The sequence below is a fragment of the Formica exsecta genome, unplaced genomic scaffold (assembly GCF_003651465.1).
Source record: "Formica exsecta isolate Colony F162 unplaced genomic scaffold, ASM365146v1 scaffold213, whole genome shotgun sequence".
Lineage (NCBI taxonomy): Eukaryota > Metazoa > Arthropoda > Insecta > Hymenoptera > Formicidae > Formica > Formica exsecta.
Genome location: NW_021849428.1, coordinates 8,247 through 21,192, shown reverse-complemented (window position 1 = coordinate 21,192; position 12,946 = coordinate 8,247). Strand labels below are relative to the sequence as shown.

The following is a 12,946-nucleotide window of genomic DNA, read 5'->3' as shown; positions in this document are numbered from 1 at the left end:
CGGTTTTACCCAACTTTCCCTTATATTTTTTTTTCAAAGAGTTAAACGATCGTCCCTATCACATCACCGTTTTTGATCCTTCCATAACTTGTTTTATAAAAGTGCTGTTTTATCGACATCAAATCACTCTCTGACATGCATTCGCGAGAATAGATCCTTCGAAAGCAGCTTCTTCGATCTTGAAAACTAGGAAAATGAATTGTCACGATTAAACCATCGTACACTAACAATATTAGTACATTTCTCAAGTCGCAGTTCGTGTATTGTCGCGATTGGACATCTAAGTATGAAATTACTGTAAAAAAATCAAATATGTATTTTCCAGGTATAAATTCGACGCGTCAAAAAGTCAACGATGTGTGGAAAAAATTTGGCATTTTGGTATTGCGCGCTGTTTCTCTTCGTCGCTTCGTCATCGAAATCTCAGCAAAATTTCACTAACAATACAGAAAAAAATGATAATTTGACAGTACGATACGAGATAGACGCGGATTTCACGACAAACTATAACGACGATACGAAAACACCACGAAATGATTTGTACAAAAAGTCTGATAATGATACACAGTACGAAGATACGCAGTATGAATCTCGCACCACTTCCATGAGTAACGATCGTAAGGATGATGACTCGATGCAGATTAAACTCGATACGCACTCCATACAGAATGAAGATGATAAGCAAATACTTATGGAACCTCGCACAAATTCATCAAATGCCAACCATAAAAAGTATTTCGCGTCACAGGAAATTTATGAAAACTTGATGAGAATTGAAGCCAAAAACGATTCCACATTACACGAGTTCTATGAAAACTCCAGTAAAGATAGCAATATAAGTAACATCATTCCATACGAGATGTGTTACAATATTACTTGCATTCAGCTATGTTGTCCTCTCGGCAATCGTCTGATTGATGATGAATGCCTCTCTGAAGAAAATAAATACTTCTTCCCGAACGTGTACGGATACACGAATGATTCGTGGCAGAGCGAAAATAAGACAGTAGACAAATTGTTTCAGCTGGTCGTCTACGATCCGTGTCAGGATGAAGATCGCTATCGGTTTCCCGATAATAATGAGAACGATTACATGTTTTTTGCCAATGGTTCTCTCTATTTATCTTATTATGAAATATTTGCTAAATCGACATCATATTGTCTCGCCGTCGTAGACGGGGATAAATACGAAGTGATTACCTGTTCAAAGATTTTTGACGAGATCATTAATACGACAACTCATGATGACATCTCGTCGATTGAAGACGATGACATGTATCATTTTGACGATGATATCATAAATATAAGCTCTAATATAGTGTCTATATCACTTTTGGTACCAATGTTTTTAGTGTATTCCATATTGCCAGAGCTCTGGAACGTACACGGCTTCATGTTATGCAATTATAGCGGTGCATTGTCTATCGCATACACAATTGACATTGTGGATATTCTTTCGAAGATATCTTTCGAAGCGGATGCTATACATTATTCAGTCTGTATTACATTTGGTACAGTATATTTAAATTATATAACTATCATCATTATAACGTATATATTTTTCAGGCATACTAATGTATTGCATATATGCATTCGCGTATTACTTTTTAATAACTTGAATACATGTTTTGTTAAAAATGCAAGATTTAATAGTAAAATTTAATAAATAATAAATTTTTGATGCATTTTAACATATAACTAATCTAAATTTGTCTGAATAAATATATTTTTTGTGTTTTTGATTTTCTGCAGAGTTATATTTTGCATCGACGTCTTACTTAATTTTTTATCAGCACATATTTATAAAATATATCATCTTTGCTATAAAATTTTAGTGCAAATACAATAGTTAGACTAAATTTATCTTTAAACGAAGAAACATGGTAGTAACTATAAGTCTTCCATTTGCTTTTAATGCGCGCTCAATGATTAACATGTTATTTATTTTATTTTTAGCTTTTTTTATCTATTTTTGTTATTTGGCAAGCTTTTTCTGGCTAAGTATAATGAGTTTTGACATGTGGTGGACATTTAGGTAAGTTGTAAAATATTTTATATATCATACTTTATTTTTAACTTGCCTCATCTTAACTTACTTTTATATGAGTGATTCATATGTATTGTACAACACGATATGATGAAATAATTTTCTGTAATATATATAATTGTATTTTATGTTATATACAATACTGTGGGCAACGTAAAGACAAAAAACGGGAAATGATACTTTGAATTAATAAATCGGAATTTTTTTTCGTGTTAATGTTGTATGACAATATAAGCAACTATTTGGCTTATGATACTATAAGTTTAGAGTATAAACATAATACTTATGATTTCAAATAAACTGTTTTTTTGGAAAATCTCTATTATTGCATGAAGGTTTTTAAACGATTATATAGTTTTTATTTTATAAAAACCATATAAATTTTTGAAAGTAAAAATGGTATATTCCCAGACAGCACAAGGATGTCCTTAGGACGTCCAAAGGGCATCCAGGACATACATGTAGGATATCCTGAGGATATCCTATTTTAATCCTCGGATCTCCTCTGGATGTCCTGAGGAAGAGTAAATGATAGCCGTACACTAGCCTCTGGAGAATCCAGGGAGATCCTGTGGAACATCTTAAGGATTTCTATAGGATATGTTAGGGATATTTTTCATACGTTAAAAGGAACAAATTCTAAAACTTAAATATAAATTAAGATTGCGATCTGTTATTTACTGCCAATACTAAAAATCTAATACTAAAAATAGTTCACGTTCTTTAAAATTTGACGTTTTCGTGCTGTACATGAATATTTTAGGTTTGGCTTCCGGGTTTGAGTCGTGTAATAATTTCAAAACAATCCAATATCTGAATTCCCTATGTTAAGATTGCATCAGAAATTGAACTGATAAAAAATAATTATATTTTTAATTTCCTGTTAGTTGCTCTTTGCAAGCTTTATATAATTCTCATGACCAAATCTCAAATACGAGTTCGCGCGTCGCATAGCGGTAAACAAACGAACTAGCGGTTGAATACTATTTTTTGTAAAGTTTTTGGAATGTTGCGCATAGTAACATTTCTCATGAAATATTAAATAAATAATAATTTTGAATATATGAAAATGTGCGCAACAAATTCAATTATTAATATTAAACGAAATTAATGTTAACAATTAATTGCACATGTATATATCCTCTGGAAATCCAAAGGACATCCAATATAATAGACAGGGCAGATATCCTACAGACATCCAGGGGTTATCCAGGGGACATTTATAGGACATTAATACTTATTACAATACTTAAAATTTCTAAATTATATTAAATAGCCTACATAACCGAAAGTAATCATGTATGCATATTAAATTTTCATAAAATATATTTATAATAATATCTTAAAACATCCTACAAATATCCTGAACCATCCTGGACATATTCAGGATGATCCTGAGGACGTTTTGTGCTGTCTGGGTTAGTTAATGAACATTATGAAATATTTGTAAAATATAATTATCTGATCTATAATAATTTACGATATATATATAACGTAATAAACTTCCCCTGAAAACTATTAAGTAGGGATACTGGCAGATAAAAGCCAAGGCGAGGGTATTGTTGCGCGAACTTTTTATTGTTAAATTTTATGAACAAATGTGTACATTAAAAATGTACATTTCGCACCGTTTTTTGCTCTATCTTTAACATGGGTATAAAAATGTAGAAATTAAAGTAGAGTTGTAAAATTTGACATGCACAAGATTTGTTGCAGTCAAATTTCAAATTAAAATTAATAATCAAAAGGAAGGCTCACGAAGACTTGCATAGAATTTGTATTAGTGGACAACGTCCAAACACCATTGCCATACGTATACCGTCGATGATTTACAATATAATGACGACCTTTGAAATTTGACTGCGACAACAAATGTTGTGCATATCAAATTTTAAAATTCCAATTTAATTTTTACATTTGTATACCCATGCTAAAGATGGACCGAAAAGAGTCCAAAACATTTCTAATGCACATTTCTAATGTACATTTCTAATGCATATTTGTTAATAAAATTTCACAATAATAAGTTTGCGCACCAATATCCACGCCCTGGCTCTTATCTACCAGTATTCCTACTTATTGTTAATAGTTTTGTACTCTGCGCCTATTGCTGTTATTATTGACTTTCCATGAAACTTTTTTGAACATTTTATAAACCTAATATTTCATCTTTTTTCTCTTTCATGTATAACACTAAGGCAATACACGATAACTTTTGAACAATAACTGATTTTTAATTTTTTTTATCAAAAATTTATCTCGTACAACTAAATTAAAATTTAGATTTTGTCGTGTCTGTATACTTAATGGTATATACATATAAATATATGATAGTTTCTCAATGTTATACAAATATTAACCATTTTTTATGATAGTCTAGTCATGTGGTTCGTAGTATTATGTTAATTTATTTTTATAGAACACGGACTTTTTCGAGAAAGTTTTGATCAAAAGCAAACATTATTTTGACATGCATTTATATTGTGATTTTTTAAAAATCTATTTTTGGTTAAATATGACGTGTAAATTACGTTTTGTAGAGGATTCTCTTCGTTACAAGGAAACGTCAGAAAACGAGAAAAAAGAAAGCTGGTGTTTTATACAATCTTTGCCTGGGGTTTATCCTGTATCTTCGCTATTATCACTGTCATTATGGATTTTGTTCCCGGATATTTGCCGGAGATTTTGCGACCAAAATTTCGCATAGGTTGTTGGTTCGCTGGTAAATGGACGTTTCTACAGATAATTTAGATGTTCTTCCAAATAGGGTACACCTCCGATGGGGCCCAACCTTTTCAGGTAACTTCAAGAGATCATATTAAGGTCAGCTATCAAGGTCGTAACCGTGGCTTTTCAATAATTCAAAAGTTATAAACAAAAATATCACTAAAAATCGTTAAAATCGATATAAGAAGATTAAGCCTCAATGATCTTGACCTTGACATATGTTCTCAAGATTACTATGTTCTGAGTAACATTCAAAAAGTTTTAACCGTTGCTCATTGTTTACGAAAAAGCTATAAACAAAAAATTATTCATAAAAAACTGCAATTCTTAATCTTTGAAAAAAATTCTTTACTTTTTTTTTTTACTTTTTCTTGGAATTGCAAACCCATGTGGAACCTCACTTCGCATTAAAAAGTGTACGCGTGGAGGAAGTGTGTTCCGCCCCACTGCGAGGGGTCCCACTACCAAAAAACTAGACACATAGGTTTGGGTTAAACCTCGCTTCGCGTCGAAAGTTGCAAACCCATGTGGAACCTCACTTCGCATTAAAAAGTGTACGCGTGGAGGAAGTGTGTTCCGCCCCACTGCGAGGGGTCCCACTACCAAAAAACTAGACACATAGGTTTGGGTTAAACCTCGCTTCGCGTCGAAAGTTGCAAACCTATGTGGAACCTTACTTCGCATTAAAAAGTGTACACGTGGAGGCAGTGTGTTCCGCCCTTCTACGAGGGGCTTTACTACCAAAACACTAGACACATAGGTTCGAGTTAAACCTCGCTTTGCATCAAAAGTTGAAAATCCATGTGGAACCTCACTTCGCATTAAAAAGTGTACGCGTACAGGCAGTATGTTCCACCCACCTGCGGGGGGCTCCACTACCAAAAAACTAGACACATAGGTTTGGGTTAAACCTCGCTTCGCGTCGAAAGTTGCAAACCCATGTGGAACCTCACTTCGCATTAAAAAGTGTACGCGTGAAGGCAGTGTGTTCCGCCCCCCTGCGGGGGCCTCCACTACCAAAAAACTAGACATAAGTTTGAGTTGAATCTCGCTCCACACATGTTCGATTAACTAAACATGAATAATTGAGTAAATAAATGAATAAATTAATAGTAACCTCGGCAACATATATCAAAATCAAGATCATTGAGGCTTGATGTTCTTAAATCGATTTTAACGATTTTTAGTGATATTTTTGTTTATAACTTCTGAATTATTGAAAAGTCATGGTTACGACCTTGATAGCTGACCTTAATATGATCTCTTGAAGTTACCTGAAAAGGTTGGGTCCCATCGCAGGTGTGCCCCATTTGGAAGAACAGCCGATAAATCTATTAACGCCGTATTTTAATACACTATGAAAGAAATAATATAAAAATTTTTTATATTTCATATTTACAGGAGACGGAGCTTTTGCATTATATTTTTACGGGTTCAAAAGTATTTGCACTGTTAGTAGCATTTGCTTATCCATCTCTACGTCATTGAAGATTGCGCGCTACAAAAAAGAAATAAGCAATCGTTTAACAAATTCGGAAAGCAAGAGATTTAATGACAATAGGAAATGGTCTGTATTTAAACGTTTTTGTAGCGATATTTGATAATCTATCAATGATATTTTTGCCGATATATTTTTTCCAACATCTCAGCCAACAGTATTATATAATCGATGAATTTGCATTCCTGATAGAAGAAAGAGATGATTATTTGTAGGCAACATCTTCTTTGTGTGCTTATTTTTTTTCTTATTTTTTTCACTTACATAATCTTTAAAAAAGATATACTATCCCAAAAAATGGAAAACATTTTCCATAAGCTAAAAGTTGGGCTATTTTCAAACCGTTAATTTGGCAAAACATTATTGTAAACAAAAAAATTAAGAAAGCATTTTGAAGCTTGAAGTTTCTTTAACTTTAACGCATTACCGATAATTTTTCAGAATTTTTGTATCTTCCTTATTCTGTGCTTTAAAAAAGAGCATATTGTTTTGTTGTTAAAAAGGTAAATGTTCGGAATTTACACATCACGTATCATTTTCATTTTTACATATATTGTAGAAGGTACATAGAAGTAACGCTTAGAATTTTGTGGCGCTCTCTTCTGGTTTCAGAGATATGCGATTTTGAAGTATCATAATTTTCATATTTACTTGCATCATCTTTTCGTTACATCTTACTTGCGTGTTTATATTTTTTTGTTAACATTTGCTCGTTATTGCGTCATTGTCAGTACGTTTTTGAATTACTGTTTACTTTCGCTAAGAATTTCGTTTTATTTATATTTAGTTGTCAATATGATTTAATAAGGTATAAACTATTGTATACTGCTTTGTTTTGCAATATTTTTCTTATTTTACCTGAATACTTCAATTTAAAAAAAATATTTATTATTATATATTAAAATAACAAGTAAATCTTTAAATAAACGCGTGGGTGGGGGAGGGGTTCCGCCCCTTCCCCTGCAACCCCACTCCAAAAAAATCTAACCTAACCTAACCTATGTCCCAGGGATAAATTATTTCTTAAAATAATAAAAATTCACCCCACTGTCATAAGTTGGGTTAGGTTAGATTTTTTGGGGTGGCTGTACAAGGGGATAGGCCTCCGCCCACGCGTTTACTTTATAAAAAAGTTGAACTATAGGTCATGGGCAAGATTGAGGCTAAATCCCATTCTCTTAAAATGTTATTTTTACAATATTTCAAAATCACATATCTTTGGAACGAGAAGAGAGCGCCACAAAATTCAAAGCGAGTATTACTTACTTAGGAATGTACTTTCTACAATATATGTAAAAATGAAAACAATCCGTAATGTATAAGTTAATCCGAACATTTACCGCTAAAAATTACATATTTTTGAAAAATTACATACCCTGTAGCTTCAAAAATTTTTCTACAAATATTTAAGCCAAGTTCCATAAACCACAATATTTTGTCTACAAAACGCTTTTTTAAAATTTTTCTACGATTTTTTCTAGCAGAGTTACACGATTTTGTAATAAAACCTGTATTTTTACAAATTAGAAAGGTAAAAAATTGTCACATATTATTGATATCACGTTAAAGTTGAAACTTTAAACTTTAAAATGCTTTTGTAATTTTTTGTCTGCAATATCTTTTTACTGAGTATCGACAACATTTCTAAAAAATACACTTTCTTTCAAAGTCTAATTTGATAAAAAAAAAAACGAAACAAAAAAAGACAAATATGAAAAAGGTACCTTATAGTCAAAATGTTGTCTTTTATACATAGAACTTGATTTAAATCTCTCGAGAGACATTTTTTTATCGAATTGTAGAATATCAAACATACGTAATTTTAAGAAATAAAACAATGTGTTCTTTTTTAAAGCACAGAAAATATAATAAATTTTTAAAACTGCTGATAAAGCGTTATAGTTAAAACTTCAAGTTTTGAAATGTTTAAATTAAGAAATTAATAAGACTCTATAGTGAAATTCACAATTTTAAGATTTCGTGGGCAATTAAGAGCCAAACGCGGACGATAGTGCGCCAGTTTCATAGAAAATAATTCTTTTATGGGACTGATTACTGTGCACAGGGCACGGATATTTATCTGGTCCTATATAAAGTGAAAATTAATCTCAAATCGAGATTTTATATTAACTTCCTTTTATCCCTCTGGAGAGATGAAGGCGGTAGTTCCATAGAAGAATTATTTTCTATGAAACTGACGTACTATCATCTTAACTGTCTTAACTGTCCGCAAAATCTTAAAATTTTAAAATGTTTTTAAAATTTTTTGTCTACAATATAATAATTTTTCGCCGAATTTCAACGGTTTGAAGATAGTTCAATTTTTAGAGTATGAAAAATGTTCCCTATTTTTTTTTAATAGTGTATTAGTGCTACTTCAATCGTGTACGTGTTGTTTTGAGAAAATCTGCAATTCTCGAATTGTTGCGAATAGTGAGAATAAAATTAATGAAAATGTAAATTTATTTCATAAAGGAAATCACATTTTTTGAAAATTTCTTTAAAGAATTTATAACTATCTCTTTCTTTTTTCTCAAGATTGTAATTTATTCCGTTATTTTTAAAGATAACTCGATTAACAGTATTTATAATTGTTGTTTTATATATACATATATAAGTATATGTATATATACATGTTTGTTTGCAGGTTTAGTCTGTATCTGAAGCTATTTATCCTGCATTTTATCATAATGGGAATAAGTTGGTCCATGAACACAGTGTACTTATTGTCTGAAACATCATATTATTACATGTATGTTATTTATTTGATGGATACTATGCAGAATCTCTGCATCTTTATTATCTTTGTGTGGAAAAAGAATATCAAGCGTATGTTATTGAAACGATTCGGTTGCGGATTGTTTCCACAAGATTGATGCGCAACAAATTCAACATCGTCGAGTACTTCGATGTGCATCACTACGTCAGGAGAAATGCCTATGCAGAAAAATTGAGTTCTTGTGAATAAAGAATATGTCACGAGAAAGATTCGTCCCCACCGACAAATCTTTCTTATGACAATTTCTTGTTCGCAAGAATTCTTCAGTCCCATCGACTGAACTCTAATGTTGCAATGTACAAAAAAAAAAATTTATCGCAGAACCGGAATCAACAGTTCATTAGCAATTAATTATAATATCATAATGTTTGATTTGAGAATTAACTATGCAGTGTTAGATATTGATTTTTTTAATCTTCATTCAATCTTCAGGCTTAGCTCAAAATTTCACATAGAAAAATTTATCTTTTTATATCTTTCTTATTATTTTTTAGTAATTTTTATTTTTTTAAATTTATTTATAAGCTTTTTTTAATTTACAGTCTAAAAGATATATGTAAATTTCTTAAATTTTTAGCGTTTTATCAGCTCTGCTTCTGTTATTATTAAATTTTATTATTCACTTTGTAAGGCTCCTCTCTCTCTCTCTCTCTTTCTCTCCCTCTCCCTCTCTCTCTCTTTCTCTCTCCCCCTCTCTCTTTCACAGAATTTCTATGAAATATTATAATTAATGCTGTCCAGACTCAAATAAAGGAAGAGTCAGCGGGAGGGCGTAATCTACTTACCTCTAGACAAACGCTAGACGATGCGTGTCCTAGAGTCAAACGAACAGACCAGGGGCCACATTCTTGAAAAATATCGCATACGATATTTGTCATTGCGCAACTAAAACGTATCGGAAAATAACTGCGCAATGATAAATATCGTATGCGATATTTTTCAAGAATATGGCCCCAGGGCCCCAGATAGGTCAACGACCGGAAGGGTCGCTCTTACTCTATCGAAAGGCCGTTCGCTCGGCGGTCCCTTTTCTGGTAAAGGAACTGAATCCTTATTACTCGGGACGGGACCTTGCGCGATTTCGGATAACAAGAAGGAGGTCGGGTTAATGAATTACTCGAATTTAAAATTTAATGTTACATTTATTCAAGAAAATTAAAATAAATGATTTAAAAAAAAAGATCAAATTTAATAAAGGAACATTTAATTCGATTTACGAAATCTTATTTATAAAATACATTTACTTAAATTCTAATGTGTATGTGCGTGTGTGTATGTGAGCGAGAGATGTTCTTTTCGCGGGTGATACATTAATGCGGAGGACATCAACCGGAATTAAACGGGGAAACTAAAATTTAAATTCCGGTTAGAAATTTACAATAAATAATTTTATTAGAAAAATTAGTTGAAATAAATTATTAGAAAAATAAAAGTTGGACGGTAGGGAGAAAATGGGAAGAGGACTATTAAAGGTCTTGGAGTTGCGCCGTGGAGGGAGAAAGGAACTTCATCCAGAAAACCTCGATAGGGACGGCTAAAGGAAAGGGGCAACTTGGGACAAAAAATGGGATAATTGAACCGGGTGGACTGGTACGAAGGATATAATGGAATTGATCGAGGTCCACTATATCTGGACCGACGCGATAATCCTCGTCCGTAAGAGAGACAGGATAAGAAGGAAATTGACTTAGGAGGTACCGGTACCAACCTTCCCTATCCTGGTCTTCGAAAAAAGACTCCGACTCTCCTTCGGGATCGGAAGTTTCCGGTTTAAAATCTTCCGGTTCCTCTTTGAGATCGGAACACTCTTCTACGAAGTCCTGGAGGGCTTCTTCGAAATTGTGCGACGCTGTATATCCCTTCGAGTCCTCTTTTTATATCTCTCATTTCGGGGCGTATTCTAATTTCTAAGAGTGGAATCTTCCAAAACTTCAACGAATTAAAAATTGTGCCAGTGTCCTCATTAGGCGGGTTTCTTCTACTTTTCGAATTTTCACTCGTGGTGATCGTCGATTGGTGATCAGTTCAGAATCCCTTGAGCTCTAGATTTCCCTTACGCATGATCTGATTAGAAAAAATCTTACTTCCTTATGATTATTTTTATCAATATTAGTGCAGCTGTAGTTACTGAATATGTCGTCACAGAAGTTTTGTCATTATTGATTTAGTTGTATTTGTCAGATATTTCGTTAAAAGGAAGTTTATTATCTTTTCGGTATCAATTTGTTCTTCCGCTGGAAAATTCTATTGCGAGGGTATCTACTGATTTTTATTTATTTTTAGGCGACCGGCGCGGTTTCGTCACCGGTCTCTCGCGTCTTTCCCACGGTTACTCATAGATATAGATATTGACAAGTGACTAAATGTTTAAGGAATGTGTGGTGCAAGATGCTCTTTTTACCGAACGACTCATTTTTATCACCGATCGATTATCATTGCCGCAACTTCGCGGAAGGAAGGAATCGTGGAGTCGCCAGGACGTAACAACATACAGGCTGAGTTTTTTAACCTGAAACTTTGAAATATCTCGAAAAATAAGCACTGAACGAAGAAAATGTTGATAATCAAAATTTAATCCTTCCGCTGGGGAAATACATTAGTGTTAAAATTCGTCCCCACCCCCCACCTCCTGGGGGGGAGGGAAGGCAACTTTGAAATCTTAAATGGAAACCTTTATTTTTTATTGCAGATTCGGATTCTATGGCTAAAAGGACGTAGGGTTTGTCTAAAACATTTTTTTCGATTCATGACAGATGGCGCTGTAATCGATGAAATTCAATTCTTTCGATTTCTCCTACTGAGAACCTATGCATACGATTCTGCAATATGTTTACAATAAACAATTTCACGTTTTCATTGTAAATAATCGAAATTAGTCTTAAAACGAACTTCTCATATTTTCAATGACCTCCCCCTCCCTCCAAAACCCTTCCCCCTTTCGCCCTTTCCGCCCCTCCCCAACTCTTCCTCTCCTCTCCGCCATACAGAAAAGGTCACTCCACGCAAACGGCATTAATAAAAATCATGGATGATATACGTTTAGCAGCTGATTCTAGAAGAATAACTGTTGCAGTATTTTTTGACTTCACTTAGGCCTTTGATAACGTTAATCACATTTTATTGATCCGTAAGATGAAACAATTACACTTCTCCTGCGCGTCACTGAGATGGCTGTGTGCCTACCTGAATCGAAGAAGACAGGCGGTACGTGATCCGGTCTCGGGTGAAATCTCCTCTGAGAAGACGATGACTAAGGGAGTGCCTCAGGGCTCTGTGCTTGGACCACTACTTTTTGTTTTATACCTGTCTGACTTCGGCGAAGTACTAAGGCATTGCAAATATAATTTCTACGCGGACGATCTTCATGCTGAGCCAAAAGATCTATACTGAAGGTCAATGAGGATATTAATAATGTTGCAAACTGGGCAACCAACAATCATCTGTCGCTAAATGCCAGCGAAACTACGGCTATGATTCTTGGTACCGCCAGATTCATAAACAATATTGTATTTGGTGACCTTCCTCGGATTGTGATGCATAATGTCCCGATTGCATATAAGGAGTCCGTGGTGTACTTAGGGTTCACTATATCTCGAACACTATCTTGGAACAATCAAGTCAGCAAAACTTGTGCTAAGGTAAATGCAGCGCGATATCAACTTAAGCTTTGTGGTCATCTATTTCCTCAGCCTCTTCGTGCACGATTAGTCGCAGCATTGATCTTTCCGGTGTTCGACTATTACTGTACTGTCTTAACGGATATCACCAGTGAACACAATTTAAGACTGCAAAGAGCCTGCAATGCCTACGTCAGATACGTCTTTCGGGTAAAGAGAGATGAGCACATCACACCTTTCTTTTACTTACTTGATTGGTTGAAAATCAAAGTATTTTT

At 33.6% G+C, this 12,946-nt stretch overlaps 1 protein-coding gene across 1 annotated transcript; it reads left to right on the top strand.

Moving 5' to 3' along the window:
* Positions 1 to 355: 355 nt before the first annotated feature.
* On the top strand, positions 356 to 9,544 carry LOC115235231 (G-protein coupled receptor Mth2-like). The gene is made up of 5 exons (XM_029806878.1): positions 356 to 1,511; positions 1,957 to 2,035; positions 4,588 to 4,769; positions 6,176 to 6,341; positions 8,920 to 9,544. The coding sequence occupies exons 1-5, from the start codon at positions 356 to 358 to the stop codon at positions 9,146 to 9,148; spliced, it is 1,812 nt and encodes a 603-aa protein (XP_029662738.1). The 3' UTR covers positions 9,149 to 9,544.
* The last annotated feature ends 3,402 nt before the right edge of the window (positions 9,545 to 12,946 follow it).